Source organism: Macaca fascicularis, chromosome 7 (genome assembly GCF_037993035.2).
Source record: "Macaca fascicularis isolate 582-1 chromosome 7, T2T-MFA8v1.1".
Lineage (NCBI taxonomy): Eukaryota > Metazoa > Chordata > Mammalia > Primates > Cercopithecidae > Macaca > Macaca fascicularis.
In genome coordinates, this window is record NC_088381.1 from 18,764,338 (window position 1) to 18,791,044 (window position 26,707).

The 26,707-nt window shown below is 41.4% G+C and overlaps 1 protein-coding gene across 6 annotated transcripts in view; it reads right to left on the reverse strand.

The window, feature by feature from the left end:
• Window positions 1-26,707, reverse strand: part of VPS39 (VPS39 subunit of HOPS complex) — a 47,055-nt gene that overhangs the window by 19,591 nt on the left and 757 nt on the right. For 3 of the 6 annotated variants that reach the window (XR_012414831.1, XM_005559286.4, XM_073995590.1), the window contains exons 2-8: window positions 18,719-18,784; window positions 12,280-12,344; window positions 11,579-11,621; window positions 10,630-10,724; window positions 9,278-9,376; window positions 8,797-8,889; window positions 6,102-6,285 (exon numbers count right to left, since the gene is read on the reverse strand). Coding sequence is in view for 3 of the 6 variants with exons in the window: in XM_005559286.4 (XP_005559343.1) it covers window positions 6,102-6,285; window positions 8,797-8,889; window positions 9,278-9,376; window positions 10,630-10,724; window positions 11,579-11,621; window positions 12,280-12,344; window positions 18,719-18,784 (645 nt within the window). In the remaining 3 variants the exon portion in view is untranslated. Of the gene's footprint in view, window positions 1-6,101; window positions 6,286-8,796; window positions 8,890-9,277; window positions 9,377-10,629; window positions 10,725-11,578; window positions 11,622-12,279; window positions 12,345-12,846; window positions 12,880-14,309; window positions 14,388-18,718; window positions 18,785-26,707 lie in introns of all 6 variants that reach the window. The other 3 variants (XR_012414830.1, XM_005559285.4, XM_073995589.1) reach the window with 2 other exon arrangements.

A 26,707-nucleotide genomic window follows, 5' to 3' on the forward strand; every position in this document is an offset into this window, starting at 1 on the left:
CTGTGATTCAGAAAGAAAGAAAAAAGAACTGGCGTGTAATCCCAGCAACTTGAGAGTTTGAGGTGGGAAGGTCGTGTAGGCCGGGAGTTTGAGACCAACCTAGGCAACTTAGTGAGACACTGTCTTGACAAAAACATTTTTTTTTAATTAGTCAGGTGTGGTGGCATGCGCCTGTAGTCCCAGCTACTCAGGAGGCTGAGGTGCGAAGATCATTTGAGCCCAGGGGTTTGAGGCTGCAATGAGCCATAACTGCACCACTGCACTCCAGCACGGGTGACACAGTGAGATCCTGGCTCTAAAAAAAGAAAAAGAAAAAAAAATTGCTTTGCTTGAGTTATGATAAGAGAAATCTTTTGCACAAAAAAGACACATCAGCTGTGCTGACAGTCGCCTGATCCCACTCCTGCCTTATTCCCCAAAGAACTGTATAAAAGTTTCACTTGCTCCCTTTTCATCAGTCACAAAGCCAGGCCAGACAAAGGCCAGTTGCAGCTGCCCGTAACAATGCATCAGTGGGAGAACCAGGTAACAGAACCTCTTCCTTCATTCTCTTAGAAAGGGGGGAAAAGAGGCCGGGCGCAGTGGCTTATGCCTGTAATCCCAGCACTTTGGGAGGCCAAGGCGGGCGGATCACGAGGTCAGGAGATAGAGACCATCCTGGCTAACACGGTGAAACCCCATCTCTACTAAAAATACAAAAAAATTAGCCGGGTGTGGTGGCGGGCGCCTACAGTCCCAGCCACTCAGGAGGCTGAGGCAGGAGAATGGTGTGAACTCGGGAGGCAGAGCTTGCCGTGAGTCGAGATTGCGCCACTGCACTCCAGCCTGGGTGACAGAGTGAGACCGTCTCAAAATATGAATAAATAAAATAAAAATAATAAATAAATAAATAAAAAGGAAGGGGGGCAGGGAAGGCAAATTCTATTCTCCCTAAAATTATTCTAAGGGAAGAGTTCCACATTTCCAGCCAATGTTGTTTCTGCTAGAGATTTCCACGGAGAAAAGGTGTGATGCTCCACCTGATGGCTGCTATGGTTTGACTGTTTTTATTCCCTCCCCAACTTATGCATTGGACACCTAATCCCCAGTGCAAAAGTGTTGGGAGGTGGGGCCTAATGGGAGGTGTTTAGGTGGTGAGGCTCCAGCCTCATCAACAGATTAATGTGCTATGAAAAGGGCTTGTGGGAGTGGGTTCTCTCTCTTCTGCCATGTGAGAACACAGAGCTTATCTTCCTCTTACCCTTCTCCTTCCACCATGTGAAGGAGCATCAAAAAGGCCCTTACCAGACACCAGATGCTGGCACCCTGATCTAGGACTTCCAAGTCTCCAAAACTGTGAGGAAACAAATTTCTGTTTTTTATAAATTACCTAGCCTGTGGTATCCTCTTATAGCTGCACAAATGAACTAAGACAACGGCTTAATGGTACACAGAGAAGGTGGCTGGACAGAATTCTCAGTGTAGGCATTTCTATTTGATACTTGCTGTGAAGTCTTACAATTGTTTTCCTCTATTATATCTAAAAAAACACCTTTGATTCATCTATCCATAACATCAAATTTACCCTTCTGATCCAGTACAAATTATTGGGTTATACTCCTTTTCTTCACTCTTCCTCTCTCTTTTGAAAATAACTTTTAATAAATCCACTATTTTTTCTATACTTTTTGACAAGCATGTGACAGTCCAAAGCTTAACATGCTGGATGAAGCAGAACAATTCCACACAGTGCTAATGAAGTCAGTATGCAAAAAGCAGAGCTGACAAAACCATAAAATCATTGCAAATCAAGTCTTCCAATATTTGAGAAGTTGTATGGTGAAGGAGATTTAACATAAATGGAGGGAATTTAGAAAATAAGCAACACAAAACATATCTTTAAAAACACAAATCTTAGAACAAGATTGAATAAGGATCTGCTTTACCTTACAATGAACTGTAAAATAAATTTATTGTTTGTATACTATATGAAACATAATTTCTCTAACTTAGAGATAATAGAAGTATTTTCTATGACTATATTCTGTACTATCTCAAGAATTAGTAAAAAACCACAGTGAGATACCACCTTATCAGCCTTTAGGATGGCTACTATTAAAAAAAAAAAAAGAAAAGAAAGAAAATAACAAGTGTTGACGAGAATATGGAAAAACTGGAACCCTTGTGCACTATTGGTGGGACTGTAAAATGGTGCAGCTGCTATGGAAAACAGTATGGTCGTTCCTCAAAAAATTAAAAATAGAATCACCATATGGTCCAGGAATCCCATTTCTGGGTATATATTCAAAACAATTGAAAATCAGGATTTCAAGGAGATATTTGCACACACATGTTCGTAGCAGCATTATTCACAGTAGCCAAATGGTGAAAGTAACCCAACCATCCATGAACAGATAGATGGATAAAAAAAATGTGGTGTATACATACAGTGGAATAGTACCTTTTTAAGTAATTATTTTATTACCTAAATTTTAAGTGGAATACATATTACCCTTTTAAGGTTCAGCCTGAAAAAGGAAAGCATAACCTTGAAGACATTATGATAAATTAAATAAGGCAGTCACAGAAAGACAAATACTGTATGATTCCCCTTATATGAGGTATCTAGAAGATGTCAAATTCATAGAAGCAGAAAGGAGAATGGCGGCTTCAGGGGTTGGAGGGAGAACTGAGGAGTTGTTACTGGGTATAGAGTTTCAGTTTTGAAACATAAAAAAGTTCTGAAGATCTATTGTACAACAATGTTAACATACTTAATACCACTTAACCATACACTTAAAAATGGCTCAGGTGGTAAATTGTATGTTATGTGTTTTTTACATTTAAAAATAAAAATGTTTTTAAAAGTAAAAAAATTAGTAAAAAGCAAACCACTACATGCATAATTACCACATAGAAGTTTAACTTCAAAGAATATATTCATAAAAATAATTTCTTAGTGTGTCTAATCTGCTATGAATTTATATTCCTAATTATCCTTTTTTTTTTTTTTTTTTTTTGAGACAGAGTCTCCCTCTGCAGGCCCGGCTGGAATGCAGTGAGTGGTGTGATCACGGCTTACTGCCGCCTCCATCTCCCAGGCTCAAGCAATCCTCCCACCTCAGCCACCAAAGTCCTGGGACTACATGTGTGCAGCACAATGCCCAGCTAATTTCTTAAATTTATTTTTTGTAGGGACAGGGTCTCACTATGTTGTCCAGGCTGGTCTCAAACTCCCGGGCTCAAGTAGTCCTCCTGCCTCAGCCTCCCATTGTGCTGGGATTACAGGCATGAGCTGCTGCACTGGTTTAATTATCCATTTTCTGATAAAAAGTTTTTCCTATTATATTTGCAATTTATACTATCAATGAACAGTACAATAAAATTTCAAAGCTAGGAGGGAACTCAGAAATGAGTAACCTGAGAACTAAGTTGTAGTTCTATCATTTTGAATGCTACTGCTATTATTAGGCTGATATTTTTCATCCTACCAGAAAAATAAAATTAAAAGCGTATTGTTTTATATTGAATTTTTTCTTTTCTTTTTATGCTGGCCTCATTTTGAAAAGTTAGTACAATTCTCTTTAGTGCTAACTTGTAAAACATACGTAAAATTTCTTTCTCCTTTTAAAATCTGGCCCACTTGAATACGTTCTCATTTAATTAAAAAGGTAATCTATAACAGAAACCCCTTTGGTTGTCATATCTTTTGTTGACAATAGAGATGGTCTGGATCTCTTTATCTCCAAAACTTGGGAGAGACTGGCTGGTGTACAGCAGGCATATAAATAATGACTGACAAGCATAATGCTGCAATTATTCAGCAAGCATTTTCTAAGTTGCTCTGATGTTTCAGGCACTGTACTATGCAGTAATGACTCAAAGTGGATCAAGACATACATTCAGACCTCACAGAGCTCCTACAGGAACAGAGGAGACAGACTGCTCACGTGTGACAAGTTGCCATCACAGAGATATCGGAAAGGGTTACGGAAGCACCAAGGAGAAGTGACGAATCCTGTTGGGGGGTCAAAGGAGACCTTACAGGGCAAGTGCCTCAAAATGTACTTCAGCAGTAAGACACAGACATGGTTTTGAGAAGCACCGATGAAGGCCCCAGGCACTAACGAAGGTTGGAAAACAGGAACTCTCACACTGGAAAATCAGAAACACACTTGACCATTATATTACATGCCTCTTAAACTCATCTACCAACGTTCCTCTTCTGAAGGGAAAACAAGGTCCCCTAGAACATCAGGAAGCCTCTCATAGAGCCCCGTAAGCCCCTCAAACTTGTCACTATCCATAATCCTGGACCTTCTAAAACACTGACCTTTTGATTTCTCTTCCTTCTGGTCTACTCATGTCTAACCACAACCAGAATAATCACCCTAGAACATGATGCTTTTTTTTGAGATGGAGTGTTGCTCTGTCGCCCAGGCTGGAGTGCAGCGGCGCAATCTCGGCTCACCACAACTTCCGCCTCCCTTCAAGCAATTCTCCTGCCTCAGCCTCCCAAGTAGATGGCACCACAGGCACACACCACCATGCCCGGCTAGCTTTTTTTTTTTTTTTTCACATTTTAGTAGAGACAGGGTTTCAACATGTTACGCAGGCTGGTCGTGAACTCCTGAGCTCAGGCGATCTGCCTGCCTCACCCTCCCAAAGTGCTGGGATTACAGGTGTAAGCCACCGTGCCCAGCCAGAACATGATGCTTTTATCAAGACATTCTGCCATTTAGGAATCTACTGGCCTCCCAGACCTTCTCACGGACATCTAACAACCAGCCCTATTTCACTGCTCTGTAACTCAGACCACCTGTGTTAAGTCAGGCTCTGTAATGCCCTCTCCCAAATCGGCACGTCTTTGGACTTCCACTCATTTATCAAACTGCTTTCTGCCTAGATTGAATGGAAATTTTTCTTCAAGCCAGGTTCCAAACTCCCTGCCTGACGTAGTCCAATCTTACCTATGTAATGAAACTTCTTCCTGACTAATTAAACAACAAACTTCCCTTTCCCTGAACTACCGAATTTTTTTTTTTTTTTTTTTTTTTTTTGAGACGGAGTCTTGCTCTGTCGCCCAGGCTGGAGTGCAGTGGCCGGATCTCAGCTCACTGCAAGCTCCGCCTCCCGGGTTTACGCCATTCTCCTGCCTCAGCCTCCCGAGTAGCTGGGACTGCAGGCGCCCGCCACCTCGCCCGGCTAGTTTTTTTGTATCTTTTAGTAGAGACAGGGTTTCACCGTGTTAGCCAGGATGGTCTCGATCTCCTGACCTCGTGATCCGCCCGTCTCGGCCTCCCAAAGTGCTGGGATTACAGGCGTGAGCCACCGCGCCCGGCCTGAACTACCGAATTTTAACTCATCCAATTTAACACCTTAAGCAGTGCCTTGTTTTATCTCTTTATCCAAGACTGTAACTCTTGTCTCCAGAGACAGGGGTCTTTAAAGACAGAAAGCACGTCAGCATGTCCCACTTCACAGCAGCAACTATTTTAGTAATACTCACTCTTCTGACTGAAAATAAAATGAGGCAAGAGTGGTTATATGCTTCCAAGCAATTCCACTGTGGAGAGCTGGGAACCTGAAGCAAGCATAAGAACAGAAGCACCTAATGCGTAGAATAGAGACTGACACCTAAATCACCTACATGTTGTCTGTGCCTCTAAGCAACAACAACAACAAAATAGCAACAATAGAAAAACCCTTCAACATGGAATTACGACATTAAAAACCCTTCAATATGGAATTACTCATACTATAGGAACATACAACGAATTTCCACTCATTTCCAAATGTAGTCTATTTGCCAGAGGTCACAATCAAAACTCTTAAAAAAAGGAGGAAGAAAAAAAAAACTAAGAAGTAAAAAAATAGCAGTAGATAATCACTTCCTAAAATAAACATTTCTGTTTATATGTTTTCCCCCTCAGCTTCCTGCAAGAACTAGACTATCCCATTTTTAATGACCCTAAAATGTCATCTACTTATAAGAAGGGGAACGGAAAGTGAATGACACAATGTGAAGCAGTCTGCCAAAGCTATGAATGGGACTCCATTCTTGCAGGAATGGCACACAACCCCAACCCAAAGTGGGAAACAGCAGCTACTGCTGGTCTCACCCATGGCCACGGGTATGTCCGTCCAGTTCAGGGCACACTTCTGTGTGCAGATCCCTTCCTCATTGAGTACCACGGTGAGATCATCCTGGCCCACAGCCACTTTTCCATCTGCCAGAGGTGCAACTAAGGGCTCCAGCTGTTTTCCTGTTGGAAAGAGCTCTTTGATGGACCCCTTTCCATCCACCTATAGGAAGAAACAGAGTGAGTCACCTAGCATTCCCCAGCCAGAGGCAGGAATACAGGCTGGAAAAATCCAGATAGAACCCGAAACCTAGAGAAGCCAATAATGTTCCTTGTTTGACATAAGAAAATGTTACGGAGTTCATTGTAATAAGCTTTGTTATCACAATGTAAAACCCGTTCTTTTGTTCTCTAATGCAAAGAAAAGCATCTAGCCTGGCAACTGACAATGCCAGGTGCTGGCGAGAATGCAGAGCAACTAGAACTCGCATTCACTGCTGGTGGGAATGCAAAATGGGGCAGCCTTTTTGTTTGTTGGTTTCTTATAAAGTTTAAGATACACTTACCATATGCCCCTTAAAGATACACTTATCATATGCCCCAGCAATCCCATTTCCAGGCATTTGCCCAGGAATGAAAATGTATGTTTACACAAACACTTGTATGCAAATGTCTTAGCAGCTTTATTCAAAATTGCTAAAAACTGAAAACAACTTTTTTTTTTTTTTTAATTGAGACAGAGTCTTGCTCTGACACCCAGGCTGGAGTGCAGTGGCGCAACCTCGGCTCACTGCAACCTCCGCCTCCTGGGTTCAAGCAATTCTCCTGCCTCAGCCTCCCAAGTAGCTGGAACTATAGGCGCCCACCACCACACCAGGCTATTTTTTTTTTTTTGTATTTTTAGTAGAGATGGGGTTCCACCATGTTAGCCAGAATGGTCTCGATCTCCTGACCTCGTGATCCGCCCGTCTTGGCCTCCCAAAGTGCTGGGATTACAGACGTGAGCCACTGCGCCAGTGGAAAACAACTTTGTCCATCAACTGATGAATGGATAAACAAACATCCATGCCATGGACTACTACTCAGCTATGAAAAAGAATAAACTATTAACACGCACAACGACATGGATGAATCTCCAATGCATTCTGCTAAGGGAAAGAAGCCAGACTCAAAAGGTGACATACTGTGTGATTCAATTTATATGACGTTCTGGAAAAGGCAAAGCTATAGGAGATGAAGAGCAGATGAGTGGTTACCACAGGTCTGAGAACAGAAGGAGGTGACTTCAAAGGGGCAATATGAGGGAATGTTGGGGGGTGATGGTAGTGTTGTGAATCTTGAGTGTGGCATTAGTCACATAAATCTAAGCATTTGTCAAAACACAGAACTGTACACCAAAAAGAATACATTTTACTGTATGTAAATAAGTAATTTCTGAATAACCTGGTCCTAAGGCAAGATTTCCCACCCTGCAGGTGATGTCAGCATCCAAGGTAGTCAGAGAACTGAGAGCCTTAACTCCAGCTTTTGCTGAGTTCCCTTACTCCTTGTGAGCTCTCTCACCATCTATAGACCTAATTGCTATTTAGTCAGCTGCACAGCAGTGACTCCTCCTGGAGTCTGCAACTCTGATGCTGATAAAATTAGGATATTCAAATGATACAAAGATGGCACAAATATATTAACAAAGTAACAATGGGGCCGGGCATGGTGACTGTAATCCCAGCACTTTGGGAGGCTGAGGCAGGAGGGCTGCTTGAGCCCAGGAGTTTAAGACCAGCCTATGCAACATATTGCGACCCCATCTCTACAAAAAATACAAAAATTAGCTGGGCACGGTGGTAGGCGTGTGTGATTCCAGCTACCTGGGAGGCTGAGGTGGGAGGATTGCTTGAGCCCAGGAGGCAGAGGTTGCAGTGAGCCAAGATCCTGCCACTGCACTCTAGCCTGGTGACACAGGGAAACCCTGTCTAAAACAAACAAACAAACAAACAAACAAAAAACAATGAAGAGCTCACCCAGTGGAAGACAGAGAGAAAGTTTCTAGAATTGCCATGTCTGAATTACGAGAGGGGTGTGAAGCTAAGAGATTTAGGTTATTCAATGAAACGAACAGTGTATCAATCTTTTCTACATATAGTATGCATATTGGAGAAAAACAACATCATGGATATTTACAACTTATGTTAAGAGAAAACACAGGTTATAAAACAATTGTATAACATGGTATTTTTACAAATAGGATGGAAGCTCATATACCAAAAAGTTGGCAGTGACTATTTCTGAGTGGGGGGACTAAGGTTGATTTGTACTTCCTTTATCTCCTTATCTATATTTTCTGTAATAAACACTTGTGGCTTTTGAAATTTGAAAATCACTTTTAGTACAAATATACAAAAAGATAGGAGGGCAGGAGATGAAACTCAAAGTCTTAAAAATACTTAAGTTTATGCTAAAATTAGTTTATAATTCCTGAGCACCGAAGCCTTAGGACAGCAGTCCATGATGATCCACCGGACAGAGGTAAACAGCCTTCATCATTTGTCCCAATAGTCCTGAATAAGACACCTTATTTATGAAAAGTGCTGAGCATGAATGATAACTACACATACAAATAACAAATCCTGTTATGCCAAAAGCTCTACTTAAAGTGGTCTCTTGACCTGGAGTTCAGAGCACATAATCATCTTTCCCAAGACAAACTAATGATATTTGCAAAATAATAAGGTTTTACCCGTATTAGGTAGTAGTCTCTCTTGAAACCCACACAGATAGAATTTTCACACCACGCCATGGACTTGGGCACATCTGGTACACTAAAGTCCCCCTGAAAAAAGAGAGCAAGGATCTGAATGAAATAAATATTTTTTTAAAAAATCATGATTTTCCTGTTATTCTGCAACCTCCATTCTGCAAAACAACCCTCGCCCTCACCAGGCACAATTCTACGGGCACAAGGCCGGGAAACTACCCTTAACAAAAATATAAGTCCACGAACTGTACATTTGGAAACGGTGAAAACCCACTCTGAAATAAACCGATCTGTAGAAACACTGTAGAATCATATTACAAGTAAGCATCAACAAGCTCTCATGCACTTCATACCAGAGTATTCATCTGTGTAGAACGACAAGACTGGAATCCTGAACTTCATTAGAACTGAGCTACTGCAGCAGTTCCTACTCAACCCATGGGCCAAGGAACAGAGGACTCACCTGCAATTCATGAAATTCCCTGTCCTTCCAGAAATAGAGCTGCAGCTTCTTTTTTACTGCCACACACATCCGCAACACCTCCTCACCGGTCTCTGTGTGCTGGGAGGAGACACAGAGCAAATGAGAATACAATGACTCTCCCTAACTGAGTGATGACTAAATTAGAGACTGTCTACCTTGAAATGGCTACTAGTCTGAAAATTCCCTGTAACACAGTCATCCTGCCAGGAAAGCTGAGCAGAACACCATTCTCTAAGATGCACTAAGAAATAAGTGACTGAGGAACACTTCCTCCGGAAGGGCTGCCAGCCAAAGACCACAGCACCAGCAAATCACATGGACATTCACAATTCAGAGGAGAAAATCCTGGGGCAGTCCTTCCCCTATATAACTCCTCCCCCCTTTTTTTCTCTTAAATGTTTCTTGCTCCTGGCCATCAACGCATGCTGGGTCAGGCGTGACCATGTGCTAGTGACATCAAGCCCACTTTTAAGCCTTTAAAGAGCAAGGAAAAGAATATTCCTAGGCATAAAATGATGCAGTGTCATTGTAGAACAGAAATGCTAAAAAATGGTAAGTTGAGTAGACGGGTGAGGCAGATTCTGAAGAATGCAAAAATGATAAATTGGCAAAAATAAAGAGAGATGTCTTTTCCGAACAATGAAAAGTCCCTAATGACAAAGACCTCAGTGATCTGTTTAAAACAAGAGTCCATTTAATGTCTTATAATTATCTTCATGATATTGTTACAGTCTTGCTTTCCCAATAATGGCTTGTCCAGGACAAGCTTTTTGTCCGTGGTTAGTTGTCTCTTGCCAATAGCACTAGATTCTCATTAACCTACACACAGGGAATGCAAACGCTTCAACTTCACGTTACGCACCAATAGAGAAATTTCTCTGACACAATTAAGTATTCTCTTTGGGCCGGACGCGGTGGCTCACACCTGTAATCCCAACACTTTGGGAGGCCAAGGCAGGCGGATCACCTGAGGTCAGGAGTTCGAGACCAGCCTGGCCAACATGGTGAAACCCCATCTCTAATTTAAAAAATACAAAAAATAGCTGGACATGGTGGTGCATGCCTGTAGTCCCAGCTACAGAGGAGGCTGAGGCAAGAGAATCACTTGAGCCCAAGAGGTAGGGGTTGCAGTGAGCCGAGATCATGCCACTACACTCTAGCCTGGGCGACAGAACAAGATTCTATCTCAGGAAAAAAAATTAAAATTATCTTTGGAGTCTCCGTTGGGTATGGATCATCAATGTCATTCTTCCCATCTAATGGTAGGAATGATGTAGGAAAGACTGTATTGATTAAAGCATAAAGCTAAATTTCATCTCGGGTAAACTTACCTGGAGGTCACACGTAAACAGTGATGCTCCCTTTGCCTTTGAAACCGTAGTGATTTGTTGAAATGTCAATAGGTCATGGACATAAATGTTATTTTCTGTTTGGGAGGAGGTATAACATCAGAATCAATGATAATAATTCTCTAGTATAGCCACTATCGAGGCAAAAAAAGTAACTGTGTTAACATTTAGAAGAAGCAAATGGCAGATGTTGGCTGAAGATGTACCTTCAGTTTCACTAAGATGATTCATTCTCACCTATAACCAGCACAAAACATTTAAGAGGTCACCTGGTCTTCTAAACTTGGATATTTTCTTCCTTAAACATTTGAGCTTGGCCAGGCACGGTGGCTCATACCTGTCATCCCAGCACTTTGGGAGGCCGAGACAGGCAGATCACTTGAGGTCAGGAGTTTGCGACCAGTCTGGGTAACATGGTGAAACCCTGTCTCTACTAAAAATACAAAAATTAGCTGGGCATGGTGGTGGGTGCCTGCAATCCCAGCTACTCGGGAGGCTGAAGCAGGAGAATTGCTTGAACCCAGGAGGCAGAGGCTGCTGTGAGCTGAGATCATGCCACTGTAACTTACCACATTGTATCGTGATTACTTCCTGTCATTTAGTCTTTGTAATCAGAACGTAAATCTCAAAGATAGCAACGATGTCTCACTGAACTTGGTATCTCCAATGTCTAGTCCAGACTTTGCATAGAATAGGCTCAATAAATATTTGATCAATGAATGAATGAATGAATAAAGTGAGACTCCTTGGAGAGCAGAGTTCGAGTTTATGGAGGATGCTGCTGCCTTTATTACCCATGTACCCTGTTATACCAGGTTTGGAACACGCCTGTTCGTTGTTAAGTAACCACTATCAAATTAACCATGAAAGGGTTAATTAGTCATCTCTTTTCTTTTTAAACACAGGATACAAATGCAACTCCTTTTCTTACCTAACAAGCTGACCAGAATCTTAAACTGGGAAACCACATGGATCTGGAAAACAGCAAATCATGAGGCTCAATTAAACATTTCTGACAAGGTTTAGCAAATGTTCATTCAATAACTAAAAAGGGACCACGGAGCCTATCCAGTTACAGGGCTCTCACTTATTTTTCTGGGCATTATAATTTCTGTGATTATCATTTCTGCTTGTGAGAGAGGATCTCAGGCACATGATATATGGGCAGAGACCCCTGGATAAATGGAAGGTCAAAGAGAAGAGGATTCGGAGTTAATAAATAACATTACCGGCCGGGCGCGGTGGCTCACGCCTGTAATCCCAGCACTTTGGGAGGCCGAGGCGGGTGGATCACGAGGTCAAGAGATCAAGACCATCCTGGCTAACACAGTGAAATCCCGTCTCTACTAAAAATAAAAAAAATTAGCTGGGTGTGCTGGCGGGCGCCTGTAGTCCCAGCTACTCGGGAGGCTGAGGCAGGAGAATGGCATGAACCCAGGAGGCAGAGCTTGCAGTGAGCCAAGATCGCGCCACTGCACTCCAGCCTGGGTGACAGAGCGAGACTCCATCTCAAAAAAAAAAAAAAAATAAATACATACATACATAAATACATAAATAACATTACCAAAATCCTAGTCTGACAGGGTCTCATATAAGTCAAATATTCTTGTAAGGACTGCCATCACTGCTTACCTGCTGAATTTTTTTGGAGAAGTTCTTATTGGATTTCTCTAGTGTCACTTCAAATCTGTTGCAACCTATGGAAAAGAAATAAACATTGGAAGTTCCAAATACAGGAATACATATAAAAACCACTACTAGAAAAATACTGTTCCATACTGCTGTCCTACATAAATCTTTAGAAGTTCCTGAAAGACTAAAAATCAGAGATCTAAATAGCCAGCTGTCTTACGAGCACTGTAAGATGCTTTCAACTCCAATTTTAGAGCAGAGCGTTTCATGCACCTTCACTCGGCATCAGCAGAAAGGATCACACAAAGTTTACTGAAGCTGCAAGGTACTTGTGAGTCTGAAGATCTTATCTTGCAAAATCAGTACCTTGGCAAAGTGTTCCACAAGGAAGAGTGTAAAAAGTAACAGTCAAACATAAGAGCCCAAGCCATGAAACCCAGCCCAAAGCATCCTCAGATCTAGACCAACTAATTTCCAGCAGCTACTCTTAAGTCCTGTGTCATGGAGACAGAGCAAACACTCAAACCCATCTCCAGAGCTAAGGCAATTCAATGCGTCTACACTTACTGCCACTTTCAGGTGATGCTACAGCTGCTGGCACTGTTACAAAAAAGGGGAAGAAAGTTATATACCATAAAAACATGTGAATTCAGCCTTGCTGGGGATGACAAAAATATTCAGCCTCAGAAGTCACCAATGAGTCAAAAAGAGAGTATCATCATCATCATCATCATCATCAGAGCAGCTATCATTAAGCAATAACTACATACTGGGTTCTGGGTTTAAAAATTTATACTTTTTTTTTCCTGTAAACTCACAACTCCCAAGAAGTAGGTATTATTATTCCAAGCTCATATCTGAGGGCCCTGAGGGGTAAAGCAGTTAGGTAACAGCCAGTGAGGGAGCCTACAAGCAAACCCAGGCTGACTCTAAAGCCTGTGCCCTGAGCCCACGCCCTGCTACCTGCCTTCTAGTTCATGGACAGGATGCTCGTACTGCTGACCCGAATTGTTCCCCACAGCTAGCTCTGCCCTTGCCCTCTGGGAATCAGGGAGACTCTTTGGGGCAGCCATAAGAACTCATGTCACCAAAGCTGGTCTCCCTTCTTCCATGTGTCCCTCAGTAGAGGGGATGAAGAAAGGGCCCTAAAGTTGCAGGGAGTGTGCCCTGGTATTCTGCTGTTACATTTCATGAGGAAAAAAAACAATTCAGACACTTCCTACACTTCAAAGCGCCTTATTATTGCACTTAATAATTCTCCTTTTTTTTTTTTTTTGAGACAGAGTATCATTCTGTTGCCCAGACCAGAGTGCAGTGGTGCGATCTCAGCTTACTGCAACTTCCACCTCCTGGGTTCAAGCAATTCTTGTGCCCTTAGCCTCTGGAGTAGCTGGGATTATAGGCATGTGCCACCACGCCCAGCTAATTTTTATATTTTTAGTAGAGACGGGGTTTCACCATATTGGCCAGGCTGGTCTTGTACTCTTGACCTCAGGCGATCCACCCACCTCGGCCTCCCAAAGTGCTGGGATTACAGGTGTGAGCCACTGCTCCAGGCCTATAATTCTCTTTACAAATAGAATTTTCTAAGGCAGAGATTCCTAAACTTTTTTTTCTCCAAATCTTGATATCTTAAAAATTACTGAGGACTTCAAAGAACTCTTTTGGGGATTATATACATGAATATTTACATTAGAAATTTAAATACATTTAAAAACATGTATGTATTTAAAAATAACAATAACCCCATAAGTAAGAACCCACATCTGCTTCTGCATTTAATCTGTTTTGATAATTTAATTTGTTTTGATTGAAGTATATGACAAAAAATCTGTCCTCATGTAGATATACAGTTGAAAAGGGAAAAGTACTTTAATAGATTTTTCAGATTCTTCTTTGACACTATACCAACACTTAACAAATGTAATTTCTCATAAAGTGAAATCTCATACTTGTCAATGAACTTTTCATTTTCCGTCACGTCAAAAAACATTGGTCTACCTTACACTTTGAATGTATCTTTTACTCACACATGATTTTAAAACTTCATGCATTCGTCATCTGGAAAATGTTGGTTTACTGAGTTATGCAGATTTTCCAATCCAGACCTACATTTCATTATAGGATGTTAAAAAATGACATTCATTATTATCACCCCCAATCTCATCAGAAAAAAATCTTTAACTATGGAGAAGCTGTCACACTCAGTGGGGTGAACACAAGTTTTCCACAATTCTATTTTTTTTCTTGAAAGCTCTAACTTTATTGTTCACAACAAATACTGCCAGTTCCTTTACCTTAAAGTAACAGATTCCCTTTGCTCATTAAAAACAAAACAAAACAAAACAAAAAAAACCTTCCAAATATCCAAATGGTCTGAAAAAAACCACAACCTGTCATTCTTTCAAACAAAAACAATACTCCATGAAAAAAGCAGCCAGTTTAGCTCATAACTCAATCACACAAGCATTTTTCCCTCAAGACAGCCATAGGACTTCACGCCTTGGCACACAGCAGAAGTACTGTATGTGTACTTCTCATCATATCACAAGAGATTACTAAAAAGATGTGTTGCCAAAAGTCAAAATACAATAAAAATAACAACTTTTACTGCCTAACCAAGAACATTCTTAAGTGAAACTAGCTTTCACACACACACACACACACACACACACACACACACACACACACACAACTGGCCGGGCGTGATGGCTCACGTCTATAATCCCCGCACTTTGGGAGGCCGAGACAGGTAGGTCACCTGAGGTCAGGAGTTCAACAACAGCCTGGCCAACATGGTGAAATACTGTCTCTAATAAAAATACAAAAATTAGCCATGTGTGGTGTTGAGCACCTGTAATCCTAGTTACTCAGGAGGCTGAGGCACGAGAATTGCTTGAACCTGGGAGGGGGAGGTTGCAGTGAGCCGAGATTGCGCCATTGCATTCCAGCTTAGGTGACAAGAGTGAAATTTCGTCTCAAAAAAAAAAAAGAAAAAACAACAACAACCCATCACTTGAGGCAAGGAGTTTGAGGCCACCCTGGGCAACAAGAGACACCTCATCTTTATGAGGAGTAAAACCTATCTGGGCATGCTGGTGTGTGCTGGTGGTCCTAGCTGCTTGAGAGGCTGAGGCAGGAGGATCGCCTGAGCCTAGGAGTTACAGGTTGCAGTGAGTCACGATTGTGCCACTGCACTCTAGTCTGAGTGACAGAGTGAGCCCATCTCAAACAAACACAAACAAAAACCCACGGTGAGCACATGGTGAGAATTACACAATGACTATTAGTACAGCTTGGTACCACTTTTTTTTTCTTGTTTTTTTCAAGTCTCTATTTGAAGTTAGGTGCTACTGTTCTGATTTGTGTTCAGGTGCCCACCAGTTTTAATCACCATTCCTTTTGCACCATCATTGTAAATGTCAATACAGTTGAAAAAAAAAAAATGAAATGTTTCAGTGTTTTTGCAAACTTGGTTTTGTCCTTGTAGGTCCTCTGAAAGGATCTTGGGGATCCCCAGGGGTCTAGAGACCACACTTTGAGAACGCTGCTCAGCACGACTGAAACAAACCTAGAGTTGTAAAGGCCTCAGACATGAACTAATCTAACCCCTCTCAGTTCAAGATAAGAGTAGACTGGGCTGGGCACAGTGGTTCATGCCTGTAATCCCAGCACTTTGGGAGGCTGAGGCGGGTGGATCACTTGAGGTCAGGAATTCCAGAATAGCCTGGCCAAGATGGTGAAACCCTGTCTCTAAAAAAATACAAAAATTAGCTGGGCATGGTGGCACGCAACTGTAGTCCCAGAACTTTGGGAGGCTGAGGTGGGCAGATTACTTGAGCCCAGGAATTCAAGTCCAGCCTGGGCAATCTGGCGAAACCCCATCTCTACAAAAGATACAAAAATGGGTTGGACATGTTGGTGTGTGCCTGTGGTCCCAGCTACCTGGGAGGCTGAGATGGGAGGATGGTTTGAACCCAGGAGGTTGAGGCTACAGTGAGCCAGGATAGCGCCACTACACTCCAGCCTAGGCAACAGAGCAAGACCCTGTCTCAAAAAATAAAGGAGTAAAATGAAGCCTAGAGATGTCTGTTGAGAAATGTTTATACTCATGTTTGAGAATTAACCAATTCAAAACACATTTATTGAATAATTACTAGGCTAGACATATCAGAGGATAAAAATGTCACTGGCTCAACTGAGCTCCAGGGAAATGACTGAGATCAGATCGGAGCCTACGATCCCTAGCCCTAGTCTTTTCTTGACCCTATTATCCCCTCCCTTTCCTCAGAAAGACAGTCTACCCATAGATCTATTTAGGCTTGAAATATCTCAAATCTAGAAACCAAACTAACCCTAGAACTAATTCACACAGGCCCAGGTCTATTTCTGGCCCACATCAGGCCAGCGCTGGGCCAGAACTACACTGTTCACCAAGAGTATAGGGAAAAATGACATTTCTTGAAGAAAAAGTTTCAAATCAGAGTTTGATTTCCTAATTGTCTATATTTAAGCTACCTATGGAGAAACTGAGGCCCAGGAACATTAACTAATTTGTCAAAGTTGACATGATAAAATGATCACAGAGCAAGGAATAGTCGCCACCAGGGTTCCAAGCCAGATTAACGCTCATATTACCAGTTTAGGTCTATACTGTGTTGAAAGACTTCATTTGTAAAGTCTTGTTTTCAATTTCTGATCACTACTTACATCTGAAAGTAGACAGTCAAAAAACAGTTGTTGAATGCTGAATAAGATAAGCATTTTTAGCTTTAAAATTAAAATGTGAGCTTAATTTTAAAATTATAGACCAGGCAAATATCACAGATTGCAAATATTTTGGCTCTGAGAACTAAAAAAAAAATTTTTTTTTGAGACAAGGTCTGTTGCTAAGGCTGGAGAGCAATGGTGTGATCACAGCTCACTGCAGCCTCAACCTCCTGGGCTCAAGCGATCCTCTCAGCTTAGCCTCCAGAGCAGCTGGAATTATAAGCACGTGCCACCACATTCAGCTAATTTTTAGTAGAGAGGGTGTCGCTATGTTGCCCAGGCTGGTCTCGAACTCCTGGCCTCAATCATTCCTCCTACTTCAGTCTCCCAAAGTGCTCAGATTATAGGCATGAGCCACTTCACCTGGCCAAGAATTAAAAATTTAAAACATTAAAACAAAGATCAACAATGTACTGCCCAAGGGCCAAATTGAGGCCTTTGCATGTTTTTGTAAATAAAGTTTTATTGAAACATAACCATATTGAAACATAATTATGTTTTATGAAACATAACCAATTCATTATATATTGCTTACAGCTGCTTTCATGTTACAATGGCAGAGTTAAGTACTTACAACACTGCAAAGCCTAAAATATTTATTCTTTGGACCTTTTCAGAACAAGTTTGCTGACCCCTGATTTAGAGGACAGTTGAAAAACTTAGAAATGAAATAAATTCTCTATTTTGTTCTCTGGTTTATTTTCTTACCCTGCTGCAGAAACTGACCAGGATATCTTCCTCTTTGCCGGGTGCACTAGTAAGGTGCTTTTTCCCCCAATGTTACCCTTGCTCCAGGTTCCAAAAGAGAGCTCTATTTATCTTAAGCTGTCTCTCAAGCTATTTATCAGAGAAATATATATTAGATTGAAAGGTATGAAATTAACTGCAGATTTCTGTAGAGTGGCTTCAGGGCATAATACCTAAACACATCTATTCTCCATAAAGAGAGCACAAAAATGAAAACAGGGAAGGGCAGTGAGGTACTTTCTGCCCCAATAAAAAAACACTCTTTAACAGAATACATTTCAAATACTTTAGTTATTACTCTACGTTACTGACAGTCACATTTGATTAGAACTTTAGTTTTCACAGTTTCTTCCAGCCTATTATTGCATCTGCCCCAACAACTTTGTGAGACAGAGAGTTTATAGAAAACTGATGTTGGAAAGAACCTGCTCACAGTCACGCAGCCGGGGGAAGTGCACATGAACACAAACCCTGGTCCTCTCTTCCTGGTCTACCCCTCACAAGCTAATAAGATATTTTAAACCAATGTTTCCTAATTTTTTTTCCTACCACCACACCATATATACAGGAATCTTATTCCCATTAGTAGTATTTCTTATTACTGGTAGTGAGTCTCTAAGAAAAGAGGAGGAAAACCACCACCTCCTCTTTTCTTACAGACTCACTACCGGTAATAAGTAATTCAGTAATAAGTAAACCAGCAACTCATCCTCACCTCCCAGATGTAGGTAGGGCAATACAGTTTGAAGGAGAAAAGCCCTAGGCATTCTCAAGTCTTCTCCCCATTTTCCCACCGTGCTCCCTCTAACCTTCACTCTCTCTTTCAATGGTCCAGGAATAACTGATTTCACCGTTGTATACTAGCTGACTATTAAAACATGATGATGATTATTATTATTTTTCATGAGCAATACGCACTTACCAACGTCCTTCCGAATCCTATAGAGAAGAAGATGTCCTTGTTTGGTTCCCACAAGAAGCCATTCCTCTGGAAAAAAAACAGCTTTGAGAAAGGTCAGTCAGCTTGAGTATAACCCTATTTCTTTAGCTGGGGCTTGTAATCAGAAATCAATGTGTCAAGAAAATGAGTTGCTTTTGATAGCAGGTGTTTTGCAAAGCTAAGGAATGTTTATACTCATGTTTGAGAATCAACCAATTAAAAATACATTTATTGAATAATTACTAGGCTAGACATATCAGAGGATAAAAATGTCACTGCCTCAATTAATATTAAACTAATAAAAAAGATAGAAGGGCTTTGTATGTTTAAGATTAAATGATTGATTTTTATTTTTTATTTTATATATACTTATATTAAGATATATATCTTTAGATCTATATTTTTTAATTCAGCTAAAAAGAATATGATGAAAGTTTATAAAATCACAAAATGGAAGTACAAATGTGAAACCAGGTATCCAACCTCAGAAATAATAGCTAAGAGGCATCCTTTAAATGCTTTTACTTTCAGGAAAATAAATGATATAGCGTAATAGGCTTACAGAATTCATTATCTCAAAAGATAGTCTAGTAGAAAATATTTAATAACAAGTGTTGATGAGAATATAAAGACATTAGAACCCTCATACACTGCTGGCAGGAATGTAAAATGGGACAGCCACTTTGGAAAAGTCTCGCAGTTCCTCAAAAGGCTAAACATAGCTACCCTGGGAACCAGCAATTCCACTCCTGGGTACACACCCAACAGAAATGAAAACATATTCTACACAAAAACTTGTACACAAATGTTCACAGCAGTATTATTTGTAATAGCTAAAAGATGGAAACAAACCAAATGTCCACCAACTGATGAATGAATAAACAAAATGTGGCATGTCTATATAATGGAATATTAGCTAACAATGAAAAGAAAGTATGGATATATGCTGCAACATAGATGCACCTGAAAACATGATGCTTACTGAAGGAAGCCAGACCACAAAAGGCCACATGATTCCATTTATATCAAACGTCCAGAGTAGGCAAATCCACAGAGGTAGAAAGATTAGTGGTTGCCCAGGGTTGGTGGGCTTGGGGGAAAATGGAAAGTAAATACTAATTAAGGTACTGAGTTTCTTCTGAAAGTGATGAATATGTTCTAAAATTAATTGTGGTGATAGTTGCACAACTCTGTGAATGTACTAAAAACCATTTAATTGTACACTTTTTTAAAACTTTTATTTTTTAAGATAGGGTTCCACTCTGTCGCCCAGGCTAGATAGCAGTGGCGTGATCATGGCTCACTGCAGCCTCCATCTCCCTGGCTCAAGTGATCCTCCCACCTCAGCCTCCTGAGTGTGATCTTGGCTCACTGCAGCCTCTGCCTCCTGGGCTCAAGTGATATGCCCACCTCAGCCTCCCGAGTGGCAACAACTGCAGGCATGCACAACCACGCTCAGTTATTTTTTTAAAAATTTTTATAGAGATGAGGGCTCATAATATTGCCCAATCTGGTCTCCAACTCTTGACCTCAAGCAATGCCCCTTCAGCTTCCCAAAGTGTTGGGATTACAGGGGTGAGCCGCTGTGCCCAGGCAAATTGTACATTTTAAAAGATGGTCTAGGCTAGTGGTTCTTAAACTTTAGTGTATCACAATTATTTGAGAGTTTGTTAAAACAGAATGCTAGGCTCTACCCCAGAGCTTCTGATTCAGTAGGTCTAAAAGTAGGCCCAGGAATTTTCATTTCTAATGACTTCCCAGATGATGCTGATGCTGGTGGTTGAAGGACCACGTTGTGGGAGGCACTGGTCTAGGTAAAAAGAGGCTCCGAAAGAGTTTAAATAACTACCCTGACAGACCCAAATTACGTCATTCGAGGAAGGTAAGCATGTACAGATACTTCCTTCGCTTTTTGATAACATAAAGGTCCCTCATTCCTTTCATAAACTCTGTTGATTCTGGATCTCTGCAAAATAAAATCTTGCATAATAGGACAAATAGATAACTTTTATTGCACATGTATTGTGTTCCAGGAAATGCTAAGCACATCTGTTAGTTCACTAATCCTCACAACTATCCCTTGAAGTAAGTCCTTTTTTCCAATCCCCATTTTATAGATGAGGAAGTTAAGGCCTAGGGAATACATAACTTTTCCAGAGTCACACATGTGGCAAGCAGCAGAGTTGGGATCCCAACCCCAATTTGTCTGATTCCCAACCACATGCTGTGATGTACTTACTAAGGCACCCATGTCAAAAGAATGGGTGTCAGCCAAAGGTTGTCTGAAACACAGTAGTTATATTTATTAAAACAGGTCAGCATCTACATTCTTTATCTAAAGGATCAGTAATACTTCTCCAGGATGATGTTCTTAGGCATCCAGAAAAACAGAGTGATTCTACTTTCTTTGATTTGTGGTCTTAAAGGAAAGGCAGGTCACAAAAAGTAACACTGTGTGCTCTTAATAACATTAAGTTGAAATCAGAAATAACAGCAGCTCTAATGAAGGCTGGAGATTTATGCTGGGACAGAACATGAAAAAGTAAAAGAATTCATTTTGCAATGCTTGCTTTGTAAAAGATATTATCTTTAGAACTTTATTTATAGGTATCATGATATCAGGCAATTTGGCAATACTAAAGTTGATTTTTAGGCCACCCACTGATATTTCAGATATAAATAAAATGAAGTAGAAATTTTTTAAAAATCCCCTCATGCATAAAAATCTGTAACCAAAACAAAAGGCCAACATAATGTTCACCATCTTCCCCATTCTTCTCTCTCCACTCTGTCCCCCAAGTCCCCGCCAGTTCCTGTTTTTCTTTATCTATTTTAATAGCCTCAGCTTCCTCCCAAGTTGGCCAGGGTCTATCAATTTTACCTCTAATGGTTCCTCATGACAGCCTCCTCCTGTAGAGTCTCTCCAGGGACCCCTGTGACAGCTTCAACTGGTCTCATTCACTCCATGCATTCTCTCACATTTGCTGTCAGTTATCTTAGAGCAGATCTCTGAAGCTGTCACACTGGGGCTTAAAAAATCTTAGGAAGCTACACTACCAAAATATGAAGTCAAATTCCTAAACATGACATTCAAGAGTCTATTTTCCATTTTTATTGAAATGTTTGTTGCCAATAGATTTTTAGATTAATTTACTTTTTTTTCTTGTGAACTCAAACTAAGACATGTCAAAACATTTTTAAAAATCAAATGTCTAGGGGCCGGGCATGGTGGCTCACACCTGTAATCCCAGCACTTTGGGAGGCCGAGGTGGGCGAATCACCGGAGGTCAGGAGTTTAAGACCAGCCTGGCCAATATAGTGAAACCCCATCTCTACTAAAAAATACAAAAATTAGGCCAGGTGTGGTGGCTCACGCTTGTAATCCCAGCACTTTGGGAGGCCAAGGCAGGCAGATCACCTGAAGTCAGGAGTTCAAGACCAGTTCAATATAGTGGAACCCTGTCTCTACTAAAAATACAAAAACAATTAGCTGGGCATGGTGTGTGTGCCTGTAATCCCAGCTACTCAGGAGACTGAGGCAAGAGAATCGTGTCAACCCCGGAGGGAGAGGTTGCAGTGAGCTGAGATCGCACCACTGTACTCCAGCCTGGGTGACAGGGCAGGACTCCTGTCTCAAAAAAAAAAAAAAAAAAAAAAATTAGCCAGGTGTGGTGGCGAGCACCTGTAATCCCAGGTACTCGGGAGGCTGAGCCAGGAGAATCACTTGAACCCAGGAGGCAGAGGTTGCGCCACTGCACTCCAGCCTAGGTGACAAGTGTGAAACTCCACCTCAAAAAAAAAAAAAAAAAAAAAAAATCAAATGTCTATTCTACTGGTCATAAAAGGGAATCATTCTGATGTATTAAATTCACTGAAAACTTTTAAATCAACCTGATTGATTAAATGTGCCATCAGCCAGAGGACCTGTCCCATGTTGGGTCCTCCACGCTCTAAGACACGTTATTTAACACAGCTGTGCATGCACAACACAGAGAACGACAAGCCTGCAGAGCACGTGCAGCATGGCGTGGACAGACCCTTCTGAGACTCAAGACAGTAACACACAACAGAAAGCGAGACATACTACGCAAACACATAACGCACACATAAGCAAAGCAGTATCAGCCCTGGAAAACTCCTGACTGCCTAACCCTGAGCCACAGGTTGACTTAATTCCTCCTGGGAAGGAGGGCTAGGCCCTGTTGCTCATAATTACCCTAATGGAACTCCTTCCAACAGTGCAATGCAGTCCAGCTTCATGTAATAAATTCCATTTCTGGCCTAATGCTGGCCACTGCAGGGAACACAAAGATGAATAAGATAGTAGTCACTTCCCTTCGTTGGGTAACATGGCAAATAACAGTACTTCTCAACTGGGCATAAGCCCCCAGTCAGCTGCATTAGAATCACCTGGACTTATTAAAAATGCACATTCCTGGGCCCTGCACATGGAGATTCAGATTCAATGGCTTTGAGGTGGTACTCTGAAACCTACTTTTTAAAATTTAATTTTGTTGGCTGGGCACAGCGGCTCACGCCTGTAATCCCAGCTCTTTGGGAGGCCGAGGTGGGTGGATCACCTGAGGTCAGGAGTTTGAGACCAGCTTGGCCAACATGGCGAAACCCCGTCTCTACTAAAAGTACAAAAAATAGCCAGGCATGGTGGTAGGCGCCTGTAATCCCAGCTACTCAGGAGGCTGAGGCACAACAATGGCTTGTACAGGTACACGCCTGGGAGGCGGAGGTTGCAGTGAGCTGAGATTGTACTGCTGGACTCCAGCCTGGGCGACATAGCGAGACTCGGTCTCAAAAAATAATAACAATAAAATAAAATAAAATAAAATTTTATTATTTGTTTTTATGAAACATTTTTGTAGTTCCAAAGCTAAAACGATGAAAAGTCTAATTTCTATCATTGTCCATCTTATCCTCTCCTCTCCCTTCTGCTATGAGCATCATTTTAGTAATTTTTGAGTTATCTTTCCATTGTTTCTCTGGAAAATATAGGTATGTACATATATATGGACATACAGATACTCATATATACACATGAAGTCTGCATTTTTTTTTACAGGCTTTGAATATACATTCAAGTTTGGGAACCAGGCTCTAGAAGCAGACATGATTTACAGGACATGTGACCTTGGAAAAATTTCTTAAATTATCTAAGCCTCAGGTCCTTCTTCTGTAAAATGGAGTCTTATTTTATAAAAGCCTAATACAGATTAGCATTTAACAACTGCAAGCTATTACTATTCATATCAACATGAGTCAGGAAACGTTTTAGGTACTCCGGATACAGCAATGTAGAAAACAAAGCTCCTGCCCTGAGGGAACTTATATTCTAATGTGGAGTGAGAGATGCGATAATAATTAAATACATAAAACAACAGTAGATGGTGACCCATGATTAGAAGATAAGGCTAAGAAAACAGCACAGTGGTGGATGTGGCAATCTCTTTCATATAGGATACGTAGGGAAGGTTCCGCTGATTTGGGTGACATTTCAGCAGAGAACTGAGTGAAATGAGGAATGAACCATATATACAAAGGTAAGTGAGTGGCAGGCCGAGGAAGCAGCAAGTGTAAAGGCCCTGAGGTGGGTATGTGCTTTGTGCACTGATGGAACAAGGAAGGCTGTGTGGGACTGGTACCAGAAAGGCGTGAGAGGTAAGTGCACAGGAAACAGGGAAGTTACCAGGGCCTCCGCATGTCAGATGTTGCCAGACAGGGTAAAGACTTTGGAACTTATTCTAGTTGTGATGTAATACCATGGGAGGGTTTTGAGCCGAGGATGGAATCAGATTTAGGTTTTCAAAGTTTCACTCTACCTGGTAGATGAAAAACTGAAAATGGCACAATGGCAAATACAGGGTGGTCAATGAGAAGACTACTACAGTAATTCAGGTGACAGATGATGGTGCCTTCAAGAGTAGTAATTATCAAGACAGAAATGACTGGATTTCAGATTTATTCTAGGGGTAGAACACACAAGATTTGCTGATAGATGGGATATAGTGTAAAAGAGAATGAAAGAAGTCAGGAACGATTCCAAAGCTTTTGGCCTTAGTCAAAGAGGTAAATAGAAATGCCACTTGCTGAGATGTAAGATACAGGAGGACAGGCATGTTTGAGGGGAGAGGAATCAAGAACTGTTTTGGTTATGCTATGAGACATCCAAATGAAGATGCTGAAAAGGCAGCAGGATTATACATATTTGGAGTTTAGAAAGAAATCACCCTCATCATGTTCCCCTGATTTCCCTTTTTTTTTTTGAGACGGAGTCTCGCTCTGTTGCCCAGGCTGGAGTGCAGTGGTGTGATCTCAGCTCACTGCAAGCTCCGCCTCCTGGGTTCACGCCATTCTCCTGCCTCAGCCTCCCAAGTAGCTGGGACTACAGGCGTCTGCCACCACGCCCGGCTAATTTTTTGTATTTTTAGTAGAGACAGGGTTTCACCATGTTAGCCAGAATGGTCTCGATCTCCTGACCTCGTGATCCGCCTGCCTTGGCCTCCCAAAGTGCTGGGATTACAGGCATGCGCCACCACGCCCAGCCCCCCTGATTTCTATTTCCTAGGAGACAGAGTATGTTGTCTCTAAGACATTTACACCTTAAATATTATTTGGCCCTGTGTGACCTGCCTCTGGAAATTCCTGGACGAACTTTGCATCCAAAGGCACAATGTAGTTAAAAAGGGGTAATGACTAGAAACAGCAATAATTACTGCTGCTCAAATCTGGAAATAAAGCACTTTTGAAGCAGGAGGCAGTTAATGGCCTCTTGTAACCTAATGTGTACCAAAGCGCCTTAGGAAGCAAAGAGCATTTCTCCTGTTTGGTGGGTGATCAAGGAAGGCCAAAAGCTACCTATCATTTCAAAACTGTGTTCCTGAAAACCACAGGTGCAAGGAATTTTTACTGTGACAAAGTGGAGTTACTGAGAGTCTAGGAGCACTATGTGCTAATGGTCCAACAGGAGATCGGAGTCAAGGATTCTGACGGGCTAAGTCAAGTGTGGCAACAGCTGCATTAATCCTTAATCCCTTTCAGAAACATGTCCTTAGCTGAGTTGGGTACCCCCTCATCCATGTTGCAATAATAGGCAGCATATGTCTCTAGTATCATAATCTGTTCACATGTCTTTGTCCCCCCAATGTGTGTCCTAGGAGCACAGGCACCGTTTCTTATTCATCATTGTATTACTGTCCCTAGCAAAGAGAATGGCCCATGTAGGCACCTAATACGTATATCTGATGAAGCAATGGGGGAATTAATCCCTTCATGCAGCGTCACGTCTTTCATTTAAAAACTTTCTCCTCCTCTATTTAAATGTTTAATGAGAGCATTTAATGACAGAAATTGGTTTTCTTGAGATGTCTGGAGGAAATAGGATTCTCCTCTTAACCCAAAGGACTAGAACTGCTTACTGTGGAGGTGTGATTTTAAAGAGACCCAGAGCTGCTAAAGGAGGAAGGGTGCACATTAACATGAAAATTCTTCGTGAAAGGACCCTACAGAAGAAGTCATGAAGAACTCTGCAAGGATGACTCGGTGACACTGTGAACAGCTGATGCATATAATATCAGACACATCAAGATTCCATGAGGCCCATCATGGTTACCTATGTAGCCCAGTATAAGATCTGATTAAGGGATCTGAATCATCTTTTTATGGTCCTTGATTTCTAGGACCTAAACATTAGGAGGAAAGTTAGAAATGATCTCCTTGGTCTTTGGGGGCTGGTATCAAACCAGTCACTCATAGATAAGAGCACAATGTTCACCGTTATCCCTGAAACCTTCATTTGTATTTCAGAGCACACAAGAGATGTCTGTCCCTGCCTTCTGCACTAGTCAATCCCAAAAGGACTATGCTAGTTTTTATGGATTAGGTTTCATGACAGTCTGGAAACTCTTCCGCCTACAGAGTTAGGTAACTTGGACACTTGGGATATAAGGTAATCAACCACTT